The sequence below is a fragment of the Ambystoma mexicanum genome, chromosome 9 (genome assembly GCF_040938575.1).
Source record: "Ambystoma mexicanum isolate Mex_15411 chromosome 9, UKY_AmexF1_1, whole genome shotgun sequence".
Classification (NCBI taxonomy): domain Eukaryota; kingdom Metazoa; phylum Chordata; class Amphibia; order Caudata; family Ambystomatidae; genus Ambystoma; species Ambystoma mexicanum.
Genome location: NC_090931.1, coordinates 1,390,782,794 through 1,390,805,554, shown reverse-complemented (window position 1 = coordinate 1,390,805,554; position 22,761 = coordinate 1,390,782,794). Strand labels below are relative to the sequence as shown.

The following is a 22,761-nucleotide window of genomic DNA, read 5'->3' as shown; positions in this document are numbered from 1 at the left end:
GCTTGACGCAGCCACGCAAAATCTGGAGACCCAAGTGGAGGACATGGAAAATAGGTCTCGTAGTGTCAATATAAGGATCAAAATGTTGCCGGAAACTGCCCAGTACAAAGAATTAAAAGGAGTGATCCAAACTATCTTTGCCGAGATACTAGGAGTGTCACCCCCGGATAAGGTGGAGCTTTATAGCATACCTAGTGGGCAGAGGGGGCAAAGGGTCACTGTCTAGACCTAGAGACGTTGTGGCAGCGTTTACCAGGTACGCTCAGAAGGAAGCCATCCTCCAGGAGGCAAGAAAGCAAGAGCCAATAATGTACAGTGAGCACTGCATTGCATTGTTTCAAGACTTGGCGAGCAGCACCTTGATAAAGAGGCGTCAAATGGGCCTGGTTCTCAAGGTGCTCAATCGAAGGGGGATTAAATACAGGTGGACCTTTCCATTCAGTCTGGTGTTCGAGTGAGAGGGGACCCAAAGGCGGATAACCACGCTGCAGGAAGGAGCGGACACTCTTCAATTGAACCTGGATGATGCCCCCACTGGATCTGGGAAGCAACCCACGAACGCCAGGCCAGGGCCAAAGCAGTGGGAGAAAAGAGACGGGGGGTGAAGCTGAGCAGCATACCGCCTAAGGAAAGGAACAAGAAAAGCCCTGGGGGATGGGAGAGGGTGCACAAGATGAGACCTAAACCAAAACGCGCTATAAGGGTGGTGGGCCATTAAAGGGAGTAATTGGCAGGGGGGGAGTAACCATCTACGAAATGGTCGGTATGCCCGTGGAGCGGGGGAGAAGGAGGCGTCAAGGGCAAGCCCTTCTAGAAGGGCGGGAGGGGGAGGAAGGAGGGTGGGCAGGGAGTGCACGTTTATGGGAGGGAAGGGGATAGAGGGGTGTGGGGAGGGCAGCGGAGGCTTCGTACAAGGGCCAGGACATGGGAAGTAGAGATCCAGTCCAATGCTAGGGGACGCAGGAGGGAGCAAGGGGGGCACCCAGAGAGTTCCGCCTTTGGGTACCCCTACAAGAGGAAGAAGGGGGGGGGGAAATCCAAGGCAATTTGGGGGCAGGGACAGGTTAATCAAGTGACTAACAAATAACGTGAGGGGACTGAACACGCCCTTTAAGAGAAAGAAACTAGAGCAATTTACAAGGAAAGAGGGCGCAGATATCTTGAGTACAGGAAATGCATCTTGGGCAAAAAGACCAGGGGCGCCTAAAGCTACGGTGGTTTGACGAGCTCCTGCATTCATCGGGGAGGAGTAGGTCGGGGGGGGGGGGTAGCCCTAGCTATCAAAAATACAGTGGACTTCAGAGTCACGGAAACTATAAGGGATAAGGAGGGTAGGTACATCATAGTCAAGGGGACGCACCAGGACAGCCCATATACCATGGCAGTGGTGAACGCTCCAAACTCGGGTCAGGAGCAGTTCCTGAAGCGGGTTCTGGGGATGTTGGAAGACGAGGCCTGGGGGCAAATAATCCTGCTGGGTGACCTTAATATAGCCTGGGAGAGGGAACAGGACAGGTCAGGGCACCCCATAAGAGGAGGTGGAGCAGTGATGTCGGCAGACCTTAAAGAAAGAATAGGCAGTGCAGGGCTGAGGCCTGTGTGGCGGGAACTGAAAGGGGACGAAGAAGGTTACACTTTTCTATCCGGGGTCCACGGATCTCAATCCAGAATTGACTAGATCTGGGAAACATTGAGCCTGGTGGGCCGGATCTGAGAGGTAGTGACGGGCCCCATCGGTATAGAAGACCACAAAGTGGTCTCCATGAAGATGGTCTTGGATCATAGGGAAAGAGGCGTGTGGACGTGAAAGTACCCAAGGTATCTTATTAGAGATCCAATAATTGGGCAAGAAATGGAAGAATTTCTTTGCTCTCAACAAGAGGGGGGGACATGAGGGAGGAGACGAGATGGGACGCTTTCAAAGCCACGCTAAGGGGGGAACTAATGGCAGCAGCGACACAGAGGGCGAAGCAGTTGAAGGTGCTGGAAACGCAGTTAGAAGTGGAAGTCGAGACAGTGAGACGGAAGGTGGGGACAACCCCGACGGCAGTTAGAGGTCCTCTGGATCAAAAAAGCTGAAGGGGCGCTGCTTAGTATTCGCCAAAAATGTTATGCTAAAGCGAATAAGGCAGATGCTCTCCTCGCACGCCTACTAAGGGGAGTAAAAGCTACAAACGCGATCATGGCCCTAAAAAGAGGATCAGGGGAACGGGTAACACGGGCAGGGGCGATACGGGAGAAGTTAGTAGAATTCTACGAATCTCTTTATGCGTCACAGGACCCTCGGGACTGCACACAGGTAGAGTTTTTAGAAAGGGTGGAGATGGGGAAGATCGGGAAGGAGGCATCTGAATTGCTTAGTAGGGAGATTACAGAGGAGGAAGTGAGGAGGGTGATTAGCAGCTTACAACCGAATAATGCTCCAGGCCCGGATGGCTTTACTGTGGCTTTTTACAAAACCTTCGCAACTGAACTAATCCTGCACCTAACATACCTCTTCAATACCTTTAGGTCAACAGGGAAAATAACTCTTTCCATGGAGGAGGCTAGGTTGACCCTTATTCTGAAGCCAAACAAGGACCCTGAAGAGAGGACATCTTATGGGCCCATAGCGTTGATTAATATCACAAAAATATTGGCGAACAGGTTGGAGGGTTATCTCCCAGATCTGATCCACCCGGATCAGGCAGGTTTTATAAGAGGCCAACAGACGGCGGACAACATCAGGAGGGTGGCCCACTTGGTGGAAAAGGCTCAAAGGACGGACACTCCTGCGGTTCTCCTATCTGGACGCAGAAAAAGCGTTTGAGCGCATGGAGTGGTCCTTCCTGTTTAGGGTCATGCAGAAGATGGGCATCGGCAGGGATTTTTTACGAATGGTCCTGGCCAATTATCAGACGCCAACCATGAGTACAGCAGCGAATGGGGCTATGTCTAGGTCCTTTAGATTGAGTAGGGGCACTAAGCAGGGTTGCCTCCTATCCCCAATGCTTTATGCAATTTATTTGGAGCCTCTCTTGCAGGCAATTAGGGAGGCAGAGGGGATACAGGGCATTCCATTCGGGGGGATAGAACAAAAGGTATCAGCTTTTGCCGACGACATGTTACTTACCCTGACGGCGCAGACGGAATCCATCCGAGCAAGCCGAACTCTGCTGGAAGAATTTGGTGAAGCTTCTGGCCTTAAGATCAATATTGGCAAATCGGAACTTCTGAATCTGACCTTAAAGGCAGGGAACCAGGAGTCGTTGAGGGCGGCCATCCCATTTATATGGAGCTCGGGGGGAATCGGGTATCTAGGAGTGAAAAGTACGCCAACCCTGGCAGGTTGGTACCTAGATAATTACCCACCATGGTTAAAGGACATTAAACGGGACTACCGTAGGTGGAGGGGCCTTCGAATATCGTGGCTGGACAGGGTGGCGGCGGTTAACATGGCTACGCTTCCATGCTTGTTGTATCGCTTCCAGGCAATACCACAGGCGATCCCTGCGGGCTTCTTTAAGGAATTGGGAACTTTGACCAGAGAATTTCTGTGGGAAGGGAAAAAGGTGCGGGTCAGTAGGCAGCTGCTGATGGCACCCAGACAGGAGGGGGGACTAGCACTGCCGAATTTTCAACAGTATTTTGAGGCCACGCAGCTACGAGTAATCGGGGATTGGCTCCGGGAAGGGGAGGTCACACAAGATAAACAGTGGGTGACAATGGACAGAGCAGTAGTGCACCGCAGTTTGGCTGAGGTATTGTGGCTCCCAAACTGGTGGGAACTAAGGGAATCGCGACTTTTCCTTCCCCCTTTACACCCTTGTTCCGCAATGGGGATTTTACCCCTGGGCTGTAGGCGAGGGCATTTAAGCAGTGGCAGGATGGGGGCTGTAAATGGCTAGGCGATATGTTTCGGGGGGGAGGGGAGAATGCTCTCATTCGAGGATTGTAAGAGGGAGTATGGGATAAAGGAGGGGGAAAGCCTCAGATGTGTGCAGTTACGACACTGGGTCTTGAACCCTGTAAACAAGCAGGCAGCAACAAGGGAAAAGACGCGGTTCGAGAAATTCCTTCTAGCCAATGATGGGTCCTGGGGGTTAATATCTAATCTATATAGAATTCTGGATGAGGCAAACACCAGAGGTCAATGGCCGTATATGCCGAGGTGGGAACAGATCTTAGGAAGGGCAATTGAGCGAGAAAAATGGGAGAGGTTATGGAGGAAAATTCCCAGATTGGTCAAAGCATCCCAGCTACAGGAAATGTGGTACAAGATTTTGTTCGGGTGGCACTACACGCCAGTCCGCCTCCGGGAGATTTATCCTACTACTTCTGGGAGTTGTTGGAGGGGATGTGGGTTGGAGGGTACGGCGCAACATATTTGGTGGAAATGACCAAAAATCAAGCCGTTTTGGGAGGAAGTGCAGAAGGCTCAGGAACAGGAATATGGGCCAGGAAACAGTAGATCACCAGAGGAGGTCCTCCTGGGAGTCAGGGGGGAGGGGGGGCACCACGACAGGGGAACCTAGGTCTCGGGAGAAAGCAAGGATGATCCTCACAATTGCAGCTATGACAGTAATGGAACAGAGGTGGAGGAGTATTAAGGTTCCCCTCTTGCAGGACTTGCTGCGAAAACTTTGGGAAATTGTGGCACTTGAGTGGGCAACGTATGATATGAATAATAGTGTCCAATCCTTCGCAAGGGATTGGGAGGAAACTCTGGTATTTCTTAAAGATGACTTTCGGATTTGGTGGCGCCCTCAATGCTTGCGACTACTGGACCTGCAATGAACATTAGCGATTGGTCCATGGAGGTAATGGATCAAGGACAAAGTAAGGCTGCCTTCAGGGGAGGGAGGAGGGTGGGGGAAAGTTGGGAAATGTAATTTCTTTGTTACAAAACCAATAATGTCTGCGATTGGTCCATGGAGGTAATGGATCAAGGACACGATGAAGCTGCCTTGAGGGGTGTTTGGGGGAGTGGGGGGGGGAGGGGACGGAGTTGGGAAATGCATTTTCTTTGTTGTAAAACCAATAAAAAAGGTTACAAAAAAAAAATCTTAGTCTTTCCCTTATATTATGGAATTCCATCTGTTCAGCTTTTCTGGCCTTGAGTAGATATTCGTGGTTGTCCTTTTCACCAGGCTTGTTTTACTCAGGCCTTAAGCGTCTGTCTCTTTTGCATTTGTATCTCTCTCATTAAGTACTGTGGTTCTTTCCTAAGGCATTTGTATTTTTAATATAGTATCGTTTCCAATACTTATAGTATTCAGGTTTCTCTTCATTCCAGATTCCAACTGTGAGGCCATGTAAAAAGATGATTATTTTCCTGCCTATCTAGTTTCGTAGATGAGACACTTGGGAGAGTGTTGAGGTAACCTATAGTGCCCCAACAAAGGTAAACCGGACAATTTAATTTAGAGCAGACCCACCAATGCATTTTTGACTTGTACTACAGTCAATGTTTGCATTCATATCAACAGTCGTGTCCTCATTTGACTCAACAAATATCGATTTTTATCAACCAAATTTCCACTAGAGAATCAGTCGCAGTTTTCCTAGGTGAGAAAGGCTTCCAAGTAATTGGACTTTGTGACAAGGCCAGTAATCTAGCCTTGCCAAGAGGGGCTTAGGACAGGGGTGAAAAGCCTACTAGGAAGAGATCCAGAGGCTGCATGGCAGCATTTGAACATGCAAGCAGGTTTCTGTGCAGACCACTATTATCTCAAGCCTTACCGGCAGTAAGAGAAACTTGCCAATGTCTTTCTGTTCCTTTTAAAAAAAATACAGCACTTGAGCCAGAAAGCAAGAAAACCCATCGTGACATGCACTGAGAGAAGAGTACTGAATTATCATCCAGCCCACAACAGTGAACAGCTGCAGAGTGAAGAAAACCCGGCAAGATAAAATTAAGCTACGGTATTACTGCAGACTCCCCAGACCCTACAAAGAATTTGGACAGGGAGAGAGGATTCCGCGTGGCAGGGCTGCCTCCCCGCATGGCAGACAAGGAGAGCTTGTGGAGCTGCCAAGCAAAAACGGCAAGCCCACACAGCAATTCAACGGCCCCCCTACATCACGGGGTACAGAAAGGGGAGCTGTGCCCACCCTCCACAGAATAACTTACCTTGAGGAGACCTAGAACACAAACATGAACTTTTGCCTACCCAGGCCGCCACCTCCATTAAGCAGAGGACCAGTTTGGGAAAAGTGGGCAGAGGTTAGCCAGCTACTTATGAGTCTTTGTTTTACACACACAATCTCATTGGGAAGACCTGGCCAGATTGTCCAGGGAGAGACATCCAATCTCAGAAAAAGTCAGAGAAGGGGGTGGGGGCTATACACCGGGAACATGAGGGAGAAAGAAGCAGCATACTGTGGAGTACTTTATTGGAGGAGGTTTGAAAATGGCACTGCTCTGCGAATGTGCATGTGAGTGTAGATGTGTTTTTCCCTCTATGATTCTAAAGCGATCTGTTGCTTCCAGAAACTGGGTGCGCGGTGCAAAAATACCTTAATAATAATGAGAAGAAAAACGGGGTATTTGTAAGGCACATTCCTCAAACCTGGATAGATTAATCCCTGCATTGTCTAAGGAAAGTTGGGAAGTGCCTGAGGGAGTTTAGCGAGATAAGGCGGTCTGCACCTACTAAGATGGGGTCAGGGATGCCAGGATTAGGGAGGAAGTGCAATGCATGAATAGGGAGAGGGACTGCCCGAGAGCCCTCAAGAACTTCCATAAAATCCACCTCTCGGGACCTGAGGGATTTTCTGTGCAATCTGTGAGGAGAGTAATGTATAAATGCATCTATCTGATAGTATTTAAAATGTGTACCTTTTTCTTATGTTTGTTTTCCTAAGAAGAACATAAGCACGTATTAGGGGATTTGTATTTTTGTGATGGACCAATGAATACAAATCATTTTCAATGTGCTTGGTTATGCAAGAAAGTGTTCGGACTACACATTTCTAAAAAATCTAAAGTAGATCTTCTTGTTAAATATTTTGAGATGAGTGGCAGAAATTTGGCGCTCAAATCTTGTGTGTATAATGTACCTCTAGCCATAGCATGTGTCAGGCTTATTCTAAGGATGAGTTTCAGGAAGATTGGAATGGAAATGCACTTATTTACTGATTTGTATAAATGTTTTCTAAATCTACTATAAATATTCACAGAAGTACTTTTTCACAAGATTGAAAACCTTAGCCAGTTACTTTGATGAATCTGTTTGTTGTAGATTGCAAAGACTGTTGATGGTTCTGGAGCAGCCACAGCATCACAAGGAGCTGATGCTCAGGGCAAGCAAGATGTGCCTGCCGACCTGTTTGAGTTTTATGAACAAATGGACAAAGATGAAGAAGAGGATGAGGAGACTCAGACGGTCTCTTTTGAAATCAAACAGGTAAAAAGAGTCTAGCTGGCAACATCTTGGGTTTATTTGTTTATCATCCTAGCCACCTTGTTATGCAGGCCTTTTGGCGACAGAACCTATGACTATAGGTGCAGAAAAGAAACAAATGCTTTGTATTGTTTTTTTAAGCTGTGCTTCGATGATATACCAAGCTAGAGGCAACACATGGAAATGGAGCGTCCTTTGTTTATTTGTTTAGAACATGTCTAAAGGACAGCTTAATGGGTTGTTTGGTGCTCATTAAAATAGCAGTGAAGGCTTCTATACATGAACAGCTATTAGGTTTCTATGATAAAGCCAGTTCTTAACAGTCTTGTGACGGGAGAAGCATCGCTTCAAGACTCCGGTGGACTGTGCCAAGGAATTTAAAAGATGTCCTGTGGTATCACATGTTGCGGAATTCACCACACGTGGAGACAACCCTTAACATCCCCCTCACACATTTTGGATTGGGGAGAGATCCTGACTAATAAGACCAGTGCAAATGTATGGAGGATATAACTAGGGAACTGGTGACGACCTCAAGCAGTAAAATCCAAACTCAACAGCTGAGTAAAATATGACACTGTAATATGGGTCATACTTCCAGCAGGACACGTGCAAGAAGACCAACAAAACAATACTACCTGATGTTCAGGATATTCCGCAAATTGGATGAATACAGGAAAATTATAGCTGACATGGACAAAATGTGTGCACGCCATCAGTATGGCAGTTGCGTGCAAGTGTGAGGTAAAGTTTTGCATCCCAGAATTAGTTCCCCAAAATGTTTAAATCTGTCAAAATCCAAAAAACGAATGTGACCTCCAAATGCTTTTGAACTCAATGTCTGTTAAATTTAAATCTCACAACTCCTAGTTGCTTTGTAGCTTAAGGCAATCCAACAGCAGTCCAAGAGTTTATACACAACATCATCATGCAGAAAGAAGCACACTTGATAAGCCATTTGAAGACCGTCTGTGGTTGCAAACATGCAGTGGGGGTTAATTTAAGCTCTGGATATGGACAGGCCATAATGGGGAATGCATAATTCAGAGTAACCTCATTATGGGGTGATGATCTACTTGGAGAGAGATGCTTTTATGCACTGACGGGGAAAGGTTTGGGCTTGCCCACATGCCCTGTCTGAAATCGCTGAAAAAAGTAGCTTCTGGAAGGAGGCGTATTTGCGGTACTCAAACTTTGCGCTAAAAGGCAATGGCAACCAAAAATGCACATTACCAAATGCTTTGTTTTTCCCATAGAGGAACTTTAGAACGCCAGTGTGCCAAGGCATGGCAGTCCTCAAAAGGATCCCCTAATGTGTAAGTGATAAAAACATTTGCATGGCATGTTCATAGGTAAGATTCAATGCTGCAATCATGCTTGGAAACCCTTAAATTGAGCTGAAGATATTACAAGAGAAATATCCTCATCCCCACACCATACATATAAGTGATTAGAAATATGGAGATAGTCGGTGAGGAAAGTCAGAGGGGGCAAGACTGTAATTCTTGAATTTCTGAGTGAGGCTGGTTTTCATGCCAGTAAAACGATTGCCTGCCACTGGGCCTCGTTTGGCGTTTGCCAGTGCCGTAATAATGTGCCAGTAATTCTGTTTAGCAGCACATTACCACACCAGCAAACTCCAAGTTTGCCGGTGGTGTGGCGGAATAACCTGCAGCCAAGCACTGGAGGCAATTCCGTCACCCCACTAGCACAAATAGCCGGTATTACCGGCACCAGTACTACTGGTTCCGGTAATACCGGCAAATCCCCCTACTCCCATGGAGTACTAGTTGACTCCATGAAATGGGAGATTTACCGCCCTTAGCGCCACTTGTAGTCTGCCTGTAATTCCGTCAGACCAAGGGGCGGTAAAGGTGTTCACGGTTGCTGGTATCATGCCATTTAATACCGCCAGAATACCAGCACCCTTGTAAAGAGGCACACTGTGCTCCAAGAACAAAGACCAATGACACAAAGAATCATTCCATTTTTTGTTTTATTTCTTTTTATTTTTACCCTTTTGGTTGGTACTCTCTAGAATGGAACGGCATCAGGATGGTGGCAAAACTCAACACATATGGTTTCAGGATGATAGCTGTGATCCTAAAATAAAGGGTCAGGAGGATAGCTCCAAGTGCTTGGGTCTAATGTTATGGAGGAGTTACTGAGGTCTGTAATCAAAAATTGACAGTGGCTCCCCCTCTTGATCCAAAATGGTTCTCCAAAAATAGTGCTCCAAAGTTACAAAATGGCCAAAGTCTGGTTGAAAGGGCAAATCAAAAGTTCTTCTCTTGTAAAAATAAAATAAAAAATGTCTCTACAAAGTATTTTCCCTTGAAGGAGGGTGTATTTTCCCTTTTGGGGCTCCCTGTGGAAGGATCTGGTTCTCTGGCCATCTTCTTGGACTGGAGAGTTTCTCAGGCTAGAGACCTAGAGACCTATACATCCCAGGCAAATGGGGTTTCCTGGGATGTTCTTGTTCGCTGCCTCCTAGGTTCCTTCCATATGGTTCTGGTAGTGTGGTGGGAGCTTGCTGCTGGGCACAAGGTCAGTGCTTGCGAAATGGCTGGGAGCCCTGGTGGGGTCTAGTGAAGAAGCATGACCCTACTCTCTCCCTCCTCCCGCTTCTCATATCACAATTCTCTATGGCCCTTCCCTGCCCTAGCTGCTTCCCATCGTAATGACACTGGGCCTCATTACGAGGAGGGTGGTAAGGGGTTAACAGCGCCGGCGCCATTAACACTGTACCGCCCTATTACGAGGTCCCCTCGCGGGAGCCGCTCTGGATGTCTGGATTTACCAGACATCCTTTGCGGGTCCCACGAGGGGACAAGCATGCTAACAACGGGCCCGTCATTAACGGGCCCGTTGTTAGCATGTTCCCCATTCCCATTTAGCCGTATGGGGGCTCAAATGGGAATGGGGATTTTCCGGGTTCCCTGAATGGGGAAATACTGGGCCCACCAAAGTCGGAATGCCCCGGTATTTCCCCATTCAGGGACCCCAGACCCGAGTTTGGAGGCCGCAAGGGCATGGCTACCTCCAAACTCGTAATGAGGCCCACTGTCTCATTCCTCCACCCATCTTTACAGTCTCTTGGACCAAGGTAGTCTTCCGGAACCCCTTGTCGTGCAAGGTGTCCCAGGTGAGCAATGGGAGAGCCAAAGAAGCACAAGATACTCTGCTGGCCAACCAATTAAGGGAAAGGAAGGTCTGCTGGGCATTCTCCAGAGCTGAAAAGAAAAAAATGAACAGTTGTTTACCAACAAAGAAGGAAACGAAGAACCTAATCCCTCCCCAGTAAAGTAAGCGTCTCTGATATGTTAGACATGCAGGACAAGAATGATGCAATGGAGGACAACCTAACCGGGGGGCACGAGGGCGCAATATTAAGGAATAGAGGGTGAGGGGGCAGATATCCAGGAACCAGTCTCCAGTCTCGCAAGGGTCCAGGAACCAGAGAAAGCAATACAAGGTGAAATATCCAGAAAGGAAGTCCATAGCACTGAATCTAGTGTCCAAAAGCCAGGAGTGTTCAAAATACAGTCCTAAGTAAGAAAAGCCACCTCCTTTTCAGCTGTCGCGCCCCGTCCAGCCCTCCTCCCCGTCCAACCGAGGGGACGATACGGGGACTGACACGGCGGCGACGGGTACGGACGACGAGGTCTACGACGAGGATCTGCCGTCGTCACCTCCCACCAGGGCTTCTCCGCCCGACGAGATTGGATCGTTCCACTCCATGATCGCCAGGGCGTCCGAGCTTTTCCAACTCTGCCCTGAAGAGAAGAAAAAGGAAGGATTCCTTTATCAGCGGCGCGAGGCCAAGAGGAAGACTGTCCTCGCGGTGCCTCTACTGGACGACATTTGGGATGAGGGCCTCGCCCTCCTCAAGAACCCTTCCACGACGCCAGCTAGAAGAGACCGGTACGAGAAGAAGTACCGGGTCCCGGACGCGGCCCCCCTGTGCCTCCGGGCGCAGCCTACCCCGGACTCCGTCGTCTCCGCGGCGGCCAGGAAGAAAGCGGGGGGGGGGGTGCGGCCTCCACATCGACTTCCCCCGCCGGACGGCGAGGGAAAGAAATTGGACACTATGGGACGCAGGGTCATCTCGTCTGCAGCGACGACGATTAAGGCGGCCAACGCCTTGGCTATCGTGGCCCGCTATGACAGGGAGCTATGGTACAAACTGGCTCCCCTGCTGGACTTCCTACCGGACGACAAGAGGGCTGAGGCCCTGGAGATCCTACAGGAAGGTGAGGTGGCGTCGGACCACGCCATCACTATTGCGACGGACATCGCCGACACGGGATTTCGCCAATTGGGCAACGGCGTGTGCCTTAGGCGGCGTGGATGGCTCAAGGCTACGGACTTCCGTCAAGACGTACAGACCAGAGTCCTGGACATGCCGTTCGATGGGAACAACCTGTTTGGGAAAACAGTGGACGATTCCCTTCAGGCCATTAAAGCGGACACGAAGACGGCCCGGGCCCTTGGGGTTCTGCAACGACGACGGCCGCCCTTTCGGAGCAGCGGAGGCAAGGGCGCCTCCAAAGGTTCCGGCGGCGGTTTCTCCACCTACCGTCAAGCGGCCCACTCGTCGTCTCAGGAGGCCTACAGGGGACGAGGCAAGTCTGGCGGACCCCGCCGTCGTCGCCAAGGAGGTCAAGGCGGCAAAGTCTCGTCGAAACAGGATTGAACCGGCCGTGGGGTCGGGCCCCCACCGAAGCACACCGGTGGGAGGCCGGCTGGCGAGCTTCGTCGGCGTGTGGGAGTCCATCTCCACCGACCGTTGGGTGCTGGACGCCTTGGCCCGGGGCCACGCGCTCGAGTTTCGAAGAAGGTGCCCGCGCGTCCTCCCCGTGGCCAGGAAAGAGCTTCACGTCCCTCAGCTTCTCCTGGAGGTAAAGGCGATGCTCAGGAAGGGCGCCATCGAACTCGTCCCAAAGAGGCTTCGGGGCTCCGGAGTTTACTCGAGATACTTCCTCGTGAAGAAGAAGACGGGAGGATGGCGCCCCATGCTAGACCTGCGACGTCTGAACAATTCATCAAGGCGCAGAAGTTCCGGATGGTCACCCTCCAGCACGTCCTGGGTCAGCTGGAGGAAGGAGACTTCCTGTCGTCGTTGAATTTGGAGGATGCCTACTTCCTTATTCCCATCCTAAAGGGGCACCGAGAATTCCTCAGGTTTGTGGTCCAAGGGCGTCACTACCAGTTCAAAGCCCTCCCCTTCAGACTACAGTCGGCACCCAGGGTATTCACCAAGTGCCTTGCACCGGTGGCGGCGCAGCTGCACCGCGAGGGGATCCACGTCTACCCCTACCTGGACGACTGGCTCATCCGAGCCAAGACGAGGGAGCTCGCCGTGGAGCACACGGCAAGGACCGTCCAACTTCTCACGGACGCCAAATCCCACCTGGTACCCGCGCAAGACGCACTGTTTCTGGGAGCCAGGCTCGACAGTGTCCCTTCTGGCCTCCCCGTCGGAGGAGAGGACCAGGACCATCCTGGGCAAGGTACAGCGGATGTTGGTGGCCGACGCGGCCAAGGTGAGGTCCATCAAGTCCCTCCTCGGAATGATGTCTTCCTGCAACTACCTCATTCCCATGTGCAGGCTCCAGATGCGCCCGTTGCAGGAGTTCCTGGACGCGCGCTGGATCCAAACGACGGGCAGCTTCGAGGAAAGATCACACTCGAGAGTTTCCGACGAGCGATCCGGTGGTGGGGCACCCGCGCGCATCTGACGGCGGGCATGGATTTCCAGACCCCAGCCCACCAGGAGACAGTGACCACGGATGCCTCCCTGGAAGGGTGGGGAGCGCACACCGAAAATCTGCACGCAAGAGGCCTTTGGCTCCCGACGGAGAAATCCCTACATATCAACGTCCTGGAGCTCCGTGCAGTGTTTTGGGCCCTCAGGTCCTTCCTTCCGTCCCTCAAGGGCAAGGTGGTGAGGATCTTCACCGACAACACCACCACCATGTTTTACATCAGGAAACAGGGCGGAACCAGGTCCCCAGCACTGTCCAAGGAGGCGCAGGACCTGTGGCATTGGGCCGTCGCCCAAAGGATATTTCTGGTGCCGTTTCATCTGGCAGGGATAAAAAACACCATCGCCGACTCACTCAGCAGGGAGCTGCGCTCGTGCCACGAGTGGGAACTACGGCAGGATCTAGTGGATCGCCTCTTCCGACGGTGGGGCACACCCCAGATCGACCTGTTCGCGACAGCGACGAACTCCAAGTGCCGGAGGTTCGCCAGCAGGTTTCCCCAGGCGAGTAGCATGGGCGATGGTTTCTCGTTCCCCTGGGAGGGCCTGTTCCTCTACGCGTTCCCTCCATTGTCACTGCTAATCCGGCTCGTCAACCAGCTCAAGAGGTCACGGTGCAGGATGATTCTCGTCGCACCTGCGTGGCCGAGGCAGATATGGTTCCCGGACCTTCTGGACTTGTCAATCAAGCTGCCGGTGGACGCGGATCTACTCTCCAGGGAAGGAGGCGCCATCCTCCACCACGACCCGAAGTCGCTGAACTTGCAGGCCTGGCTCCTGCAGCGCTAGAGTTTGGAGGATACGACATACCGGCCGACTGCAGAGAGGTTCTTGCAAAGGCCAGGGCGTCCTCGACTCTTAAATGCTACGGACACAAATGGAAGAGGTTCTCTGTCTGGTGCCACGCACAGAAGATTAACCCTCTACGGATTACGGCTCCCCAAGTACTGCCGTACCTGCTGACGCTGGCCAAAGCTGGACTGGCACACGCGTCCATCAAGATTCATCTTGCTGCGATCTCCCGATACACCAGAACCACGGGGCGGACGTCCTTGTGGTCTCATCGTCTGGTGAAAGAATTCATGAAGGGACTGTTCAGATCGTTCCCGCCGGTGAAGGCTCTGGCCCCGGCGTGGGAGCTCAACGTGGTGCTGACCAAGCTCATGGGACCTCCGTTCGAGCCTCTGCACTCGGCCCCGTTGAAGTTTCTGTCGTGGAAAACAGCATTTCTTGTGGCCATCACCTCCGCACGACGAGTGGGAGAGATCCAGGCCCTTTCCTGCAAGGCCCCGTACTTGACTTTTCACGAAACGAGGGTAGTGCTCAGGACGCACCCCTCCTTCATGCCCAAGGTGCCGTCGGACTTCCACCTCAACGAACCCTTGGTGTTGCCTGTGTTCTTCCCGTAGCCTTCGTCGCCGGCTGAGAGGACTTTGCACTCGCTGGATGTGGCTAGAGCGCTGAAGTTCTACGTGGACCGCACGAAGTGTTTTCGGAAGACGTCACAACTCTTTGTGAATTTTGGACCTGTCAATCAGGGGAAGGCTCTCTCGAAGGCTTCCATTTCCAGATGGCTCTCCGGCTGTATCATGTACTGTCATCGGTTGGCAAACCGACCGCTGCCTGGCCGTCCGAGAGCCCATTCCACCAGAGCGATCGCAGCTACCACGGCGTTCCTTTCTGGTGTGCCCCTGCTGGACATATGCAGGGCTGCTACGTGGAGGTCGACGCACACCTTCACGAAATTCTACTGCGTCGATCGGGGTTCCAGGGAGGAGTCCAGGGTCGGCCAAGCAGTGCTGCGCAACCTGTTCGCCTGAGGTGAACCTGGTGAGGAGTTAAGGTGCTTAATGTTGAGTTTGATGTAATGCTTAATGTTGAGCCTTTGCCACCTCCCGTGGTTGTGCATGTGTGTACTGCTATGTATTCTTTATTCATGAGCATGTGAATCCATGCCAGACCCCATGCTGGAGAAGGAACAAGTTACTTACCTGTAACTGTTGTTCCCCAGCATGGGTCTGGCATGGATTCACATGCGAACCCTCCCGCCTACCCCTCTGCGGCTCTTCACTTGGTCATACTGCCACTTCACGTGCTTCCAAATCTGAAGATGGCTGCCAGAGGCGGGGCTTAGGTAGAGGGCAGTCATTGGCTGTGGTCAGTATGACGCAGAGACCAGTGATTGGTTATTACTACGAAAGACAGATCAGAAACGAAACTGATACTGGTTTTTTCTTTACCGAGGATGCCCAGCCTGACGACGGGGAATATTCACGAGCATGTGAATCCATGCCAGACCCATGCTGGAGAACAACAGTTACAGGTAAGTAACTTGTTCCTTTCACTGACCGGTCCCTGGTGTCTCCTCTGGGCGGCTGTCTTCTCTTGCCCTCCTCTGTATACACGTTCTTGGTGACTAGCGAGCCGCACTTGCAGTTCGCTCCTCTGTGGATTGCTGCCAGCTCCGCTTGATGCCAGTGACTTTCAGCTATCGGGTTTCTTCCTTGGCCCAGCTGCATGCATCGACCAGTGAGGCTTCCAAAACTGTGACCCTCACACAGCCTCTAGAGGCCCCGGCGTCAGTTTCTTTCGGGTTCTTGCCGGCATGCTGATTTCCTGACATGACCTTCCTCTGCCACCTTGTATTCCACAGGATTTCTCCTTCAGGCCTACAACGCTCGGCCCAGCTTCTCGCCTGCTGATCTGTTTCCTTCTGGCCTCTCCTCCTGTTATACACCTGCAACCATTTGACAGGTTGCAGTTGTGAGCCCTACGGTACAATAGCCTGACCATAGTTATTGGAGTACTACTCGGAACATTCCTGACCCTTAAACTAGTCTTCAGGCTTCTTCTTCGTGTCAGAACTGGAGTGAGTGGTGAAATTACATGTTAGTGTGCACTACTCTTAGTCGCCTCTTCCTCGTCCCAGTATTATAATGGTATGAATGAGGTGAAATGGTTTACAATAGCCTATAAAGGCATGGGCAGGGGAGGTTGAGGTTGGCTCTCACAAGGAAAAGAGGGATAACATGTCTCACCTGCAGATATCATCTTCCCAATCCCCAAGTACCCTCCACCCAGGTGATCCTCCCTCGCTTCTCCACCCCCAGGGTCAGGTTCCAAAAGTGATGGGCTTTTCCAGGACACCTGACTAGAGGATACAATGGGAGTAGGTGTAAGGATACCCTCAGTTTCTCACAATACATACTGCTGATAACGCATGGACCCTCAATTCATTGGCCACGTCTTCTGACTCAAACTTTTTCACACGTGGGTGACAATGCCTCCAACTTAGGTTAGTGTAAAATTATTGGTTAGGTTTCTTAAAACACTGCACTGCCCTGAGTCCTAATCACGTGATGTGTACCTTGCCGTCAACATGAGCTCAGTGGATAACTTCAAAGTCGGTCTGATCCTTGCGAATAAATTAACTCTTTTCCCATCCTAGACACACAGGCGCCGCCATCATGCCTCCCCGCCACAATCTTATAAGAGTTTGCATCACCCTTAGCTCTCCCTAGTACAAATCACAGGCCTTGTTGTCCTCGGTCCCTCCCACCCCCTTCTCAGCTTCCCCTCCCGAGGGGCAAGCCTGGGTTTCCTCCATGTCCCACTAATCGGTCGGAGTTGTGAAGAATTTGGGAGTTTTACTCATGGGCATCTGGTAGTTCAAATAGGATGACCATTATCCTGGGGGGCGCTGGTGTCCTAAATCTCACTAGGGTTTTGGCAGCTCAAGACCTCTGGCCTGGCTCCCATGGGTTTGTCCTTCACAACCGTCTGCAGCCCTGCACATATTTGACCGCTCACATTCATACCTAATTTCGCAAGGTTCTAATATGATGCATGTGTGTGTATGTGTGTACGTGTTCCCTACCTTGCCTGGGGGTGGGGATGAAATATTCAAGCACGAAGCCTTGTTGTTCTGCATTTCCAGCATGGCCTACAATGATTCAGGCCTACCCTTGAATACAACATTGATTCATACTATGTGTGCTGTTAGAATGCAGTGTATCTTATCTCGCACTCCATAAAGCTTGTTTTTAGTTTTCCTTAAGTCTGTTAGTCGCTACAATAAGTGTGCTCCGTGCCATTCAACTCTTCTCACAAGATTCCCCGCTCCTTCCTCCCTCCTGTACCCGCTGTGAGAAACCTGAGTGTATCCTCACACCTACTCCCCTCGGAGCCTATTCTCTCTGTATCATTGAACTCCAAATTAAATGAATGCTTTACAAGTATTATTGAATACCAAACTGAAGAAAGCTTTAAGAAGTCCATGAACAAAATGAGGACAAGTGTGAAACACCTGTAATGTAATGAACATTTAAAGGCAAAGAATGATAAGTTATGAATAAAGTGGAAAGAAAGTGAACACTTATGAAGTTTGTGAAAGCAAGTTGGTGGAAGAAATCAAGCACCGCAGAATAAGTTTTGTGAAAGAACACACTGTGGCAAAGCCAAAGACTGGCAAGGTGAATTCAGAGAGTGCAAACTAAAGCACAGGTGTGGTGAAAGAGAAACCTGTGTGAGCAAGGAAACTTAGGGGTATCGGTTGCGTGGCCTGTAATGGGCGGACTAATTGGTCCGACACCTGTGCCTAGACCGAGGATACCCTGTCTGGAAAAGCCAAGATAAACAGTCTTCACTTGTGGCTAAGATTGCTGAAGTGAATGGTAAAGATAGCAATCTGTATCAAAAGAACCTGAAGGATTACAAAGGTGACCTGGAACTGGTTGTGAGACTTAAGAGACCGGAGCTAATTGTGCATTGGCAAGCTGGAAGAACGGACGTCTTGGGGAACAGAAACTCGGACATTGTAAACTGTGTTGTCGCCTTAAGAAAAGAACCCCAAGGCCATTTTGTAACTGTGTTGTAGCCTTGGGGAAGAGAAACCTGAGGCCTTTTTGGAACTGCGTTTTCAACTTGGGGAGGGAAACACTGAGGCTTCTTGGAACTGCTTTGAACTTGGGGAAGGGGAGCAGAAAAGTAAGCCTAGAGCTGGACGAAGCTCAGAACTATTTTTGGAACACTATTTTGTTTGTTGCTGACATCCCTACACATTCTTTAGCTTCATTTGTGAGGGCAAGTATAGGTTTTGGACACAGACAGATCTTCAAGTTGAACATAGTGACTCAGACTGTCCTTAGTTTCTTTAGCTGGGGAAATCCCACCTTAGCATAGAGCAAGTTTAGGCCTTAACACCATCCTGACATATATTTTGTTGGAACTCTGTTTGTGTCTTGCTTCATGATGCCTACACTTAACGCTGATTTACATTTCCCACGTATTAAGATATTTTCCTGCTTCATGATGCCTACACTTAACGCTGATTTACATTTCCCACGTATTAAGATATTTTCCGCATTCTAAATTGTTTGGGAGGGGCTGGAATCTGATCATGCATCCCAACACTCACTCCCTCCTTCCTTACTATAACAGCGTTTCCCTATTTTCACTCCAGGTCAATATATCCCCCACAGTCACTGTGTAATATCTTTCCCCTCTCTTCCCAGGTGGTGCCCCCTCCCTTTCTGCTCCAATATGATACCATTCTTTCTTTCTTTGCTCCCAAGCAATCTCGCCACCTGTCGCTCTTAAACCAGATTCTCTTGCTTGTTCCACATTGCTGCTATTTCTCTCCTCTAATACCAAGCCTCTCTCCAAGAATGTCTCCCTCCCTTTACTCTCCACTTATCCCTCTTTACCACACACCAGTGTTGCCTCCTTCCTGGTCTCCGACATCAGGCTCTTCTCTTGTGGGGCCTCTGGGAAAAGGGTCTTGCATGGTCTGCTGCTCACCTCCTGACAGATTTCACTGGCTGACTGGAGAGGTTGGCTTCTAAACCTTGGCTCGTCTCATCTAGGTAAGGCTTAGGGACATTGGCTGCACCTGGTTTATGTCGACTGTGCTGCTGTGTGATTGATATATGATATGATCGTTTATTTATATAGCGCCTATACACAATGTGTTTCAAAGCGCTTCAAGGCAGGGAACAAGGGAAAATACAACCACATTCTTACAGGCCAGGAACAGTAAGGATGTGAAATTAACTATCGTACTCGGCCTGACGACATTTCAGATAGTGCAAGAGCTGAGACATAGATAAGGAAGGGAGGGGGAGAGTGGGAAGGAAATGGAAACAGACAGGCGACTACCATACTAGGCCTGACGACATTTCTGGTAGAGCCAGAGAAAAACAAAAGGCGAGGGAGAGGGGTGCAGAAAGGGAGTGGAGGAACAAAACAAGCGACTATCATACTAGGCCTGACGACATTTCAGATGGTGCTGGAGGGATGGTGGGGAGGAAAAAAACAGTAATGGGAGGGTGGAGGAAACAGACGAGGTTGCTATCATATTAGGTCCAGGGACAATTCTGATAGAGTAAGTGCATAGAAGAAAGTAAGGGGAGGAGATGGGAAAAGGGAGAAGGGAAAGGAGGAGAGAAAAGAGAGTAAGCAGTCAAAAAGAGTGGAGAAGCAAGAGTGGAGAGCGAATACAATTGCAGAAGTCAGTAGTAACACATAATGTTGCAAGCCAGGATACAAGATGAAGATGGGAACAGCATGATTCAGGGCCACCATGAGTACAAGATGCAAGGAAGTCCAGCATGAGAGTTGAGAAAGAGTGACACACCGTGAATGAATGAAGTCCATAAAAGTCAAATCCAGCTTTGGCCACAAGACCGTGATGGTGAAGGAAGGTACCAGATGGGCGGGGCTGATTGGGTAATGTTCTGCCGGTCATGGGGGGTGAAAGAGGTTAATCTAAGTTTATATTAAACACTGCCACCATTTTCATTATTTATTTTTTTTTAAGCAAGATTTTATTGGTTTTTAAATCCTAACACACTCTGGAGTCATCCGGTGTTGAGTATATTAAGGTCATCATTGAGCACAGCCCCCCTGCCCTTTCCCTCTCCCTTCAGGAGTATACCAAATGGAGACGAAATCGAACATTTTTGTAGACAGCATATACAGTGTATTGTAGAGTTATGCAGTCAAGGTAGATCAACTAGTTTCAGCACCCGCAATCTCACTGGGCAGGAGAGGGCGTTCTAGTCGTTTTGAATGCAAGTCAAGAAGGGCCTCCAGACAGTCATGAGTGACATCGGGGAGTCCTCTATACTAGCCAAGTTTCCCCACTGCCAGAACATTCTAGACTTTGTCAAGCCACAGGTTGATCGCTGGAGGCTCTGCCTTCCTCCAGTAGTGGAGGGGAGAACGTTTGGAAGCACCATTTCCAATATTGAGTGGCCTGAATGCATATTCCCCCCCCCCTTTGATGACCTCCAATCACTGCCTTCTTCAGTCGGTTTTCCTCTGCATTCCCAGCAAGTGACCGCAAAGTCAGGCATCCGTCTGATACATTTGTAACTTTGTCACAGGGAAATTGCAATTGTGTATGTCCCGCAATGTTCACTGGAATGGGAGAACGGCATTTGCTTTCTTTCTCGTGCGTTACTTTCCTCTGTACCCGTGCAACTTAGTGTCAGAAGGTCTTTCTTGGTGTTTGCAAGTATGATTCCTGAGAGGACTTGTGTTTTAGCGTCGTTGCCAAAGGAAAAACAGCGTTTCCTTTCTTGCTGGTGACTGAGGCGTTGCAACGTTGCTTTCTTAAACGGGAAAGCTTCCTCCTCAACGCTATGCATTTGGGTCTAGCAAGGAGAGCTTAAGGCTCCCACCTTCCTAATTGGATTTGTTGTCTTCACTTCTTTTGTGCTGGGGCTTGTAGGGTCCCCCGAGGGGCCAATCAAGAACTTGTGTGGCATGCCTGTGAGTGTCCCCTGCCCAAATGCAGGAGCCTTTATCACTATGGATAGATCGGTAGGCTCAATAAATAATAAAGAGTGCCTTCAACTTTGTTCTTTCGTGACAAGTAGCATGCAGGGAAGCAAGAGCCTGGTGATGTGGTTCGACTTGTGAAGATCCAGAATAAGACCATCTGTGCTGTTTGGTGTTCTTGATGCTTGCTAATAAGAAGGGAAGGCTGATTTTCTGTTAGGATGGATGGGTTTAACTTTGAATGCTCTATGACTGAGTTTGGAATTTACACAGATAGGAGGAAGGATAAAATGCAAGCTCATTTTCTGTTTTTACCGACGCTTCTAACTTCCTTTTCTGTTTGTTTTAGGAGCACATTGAGGAGCTTCAGAAGCGTTGTATCCAGCTGGATTACCCCCTGCTGGCAGAGTATGATTTCAGGAATGATTCTGTAAATCCGGATATTAACATTGACCTTAAGCCAACTGCAGTCCTGCGGCCCTATCAGGAGAAGAGCTTGCGCAAGATGTTTGGGAATGGGCGTGCAAGGTCTGGCGTTATCGTACTCCCATGTGGTATGTCACAGCTTTTTAAATTCTTCAATCTGGCCAATCGTTTTTTCTTTACCTTGTTTATTATCATTTAGTTTGTCATATTGCAAACATCACCAAACCTTATAGCAGAACACATTACAAAATAATATTAATAAAATCACCATTATGTAGCGCTTTATGCCCGATAGATATCGTTTGCGTGTTAAAATTTGGTGTTACTATTACCCAATTTAATGATACCCAATATATCTACCTAGGAAAGATGGAGGGCTGAGTTGGTCCTGTTCAGATTTGTTTGTGGCTGCAGATGGTACACTGATCTCTGTGATGAGGGCTTCATTTTCTAAACTATCTTTCATTACAATAAAAAGATTGAAAAACATACAATGGGCCACAACAACCCATCACACTATGCGTAGTTGATGGGAACTCTGGAACGCAAAAATTTCTCTTGACGGGGCGTGTGAGTAATGCTAGCCCTAGTGTGACTTGTACTGTACCCATTGTCTTTCATGCGTCGAGGTCCCTCAGATTGTTTCTTTCCATCATCGTAGTCTGTCGTAAGTTGCAGAGTACCTTTCAGGCTGATGCCTTTTATTATCTAAAGTTTATTGGTAGCCTTCTCTGTCCTTTACCGTCCGCCTATTGCCGCTGAAACATCTACTGCTCGACAGCCCTCGGCGGATGGCTCCATCATTGACGACGCCTGACTGACTCAGTGACCAGACACTACCTTCAGAGGCCTCTTCGGACCTCAGCCCTTACTGTTTTATGTGTTTCATGTTTTATGTGTTACTTGTTAACTGTAAAGCGCGTTGGATTAAGACGCTATATAAAACAATAAAAAATACAAATACTGTAGGGAGAATCAGGGGAGGTTTCATATAGCTGCATCCATTTGGAGAATGCCTATTCTGCCACCCCTTTTTCCCTTTTGTCGCCAAACTGCCTTTTGCATTTATTATGGAAAATACCCCTTTTAAATTGTGCCCTTCCTGCCATAGGAAGTTCCTGTGGAAGGATAGGCGCTAAGTGTGCAACTATTGTCTTCCCAGGGACCACCCAGAAAAGCATTGCAAGTCCTGCAAACTTTTCCACCCTAAAACCCACAAAGAACACTGCACTAAGCACTGGCCCGTCCATTCCACGCGGGCCGAAGCCTCCATCGATGTGACTGGGGAATCCAGTGAGGGCAGTATCTGTGTCCTTAGTGACTCCAAAGGCAACCGAGGTTCATCAGGACCCCTTGTGTGGGCCCCCGATTCAAACAAGCAGGCCTGCGGCTCTGTGATGG

General features: G+C 49.5%; 1 protein-coding gene across 1 annotated transcript in view; it reads left to right on the top strand.

The window, feature by feature from the left end:
- ERCC3 (ERCC excision repair 3, TFIIH core complex helicase subunit) overlaps window positions 1–22,761 on the top strand; it is a 1,003,216-nt gene that overhangs the window by 309,778 nt on the left and 670,677 nt on the right. The window contains exons 6-7 of the mRNA XM_069616794.1: window positions 7,224–7,388; window positions 21,284–21,488. Coding sequence (XP_069472895.1) covers window positions 7,224–7,388; window positions 21,284–21,488 — 370 coding nt within the window. The remainder of the gene's footprint in view (window positions 1–7,223; window positions 7,389–21,283; window positions 21,489–22,761) is intronic.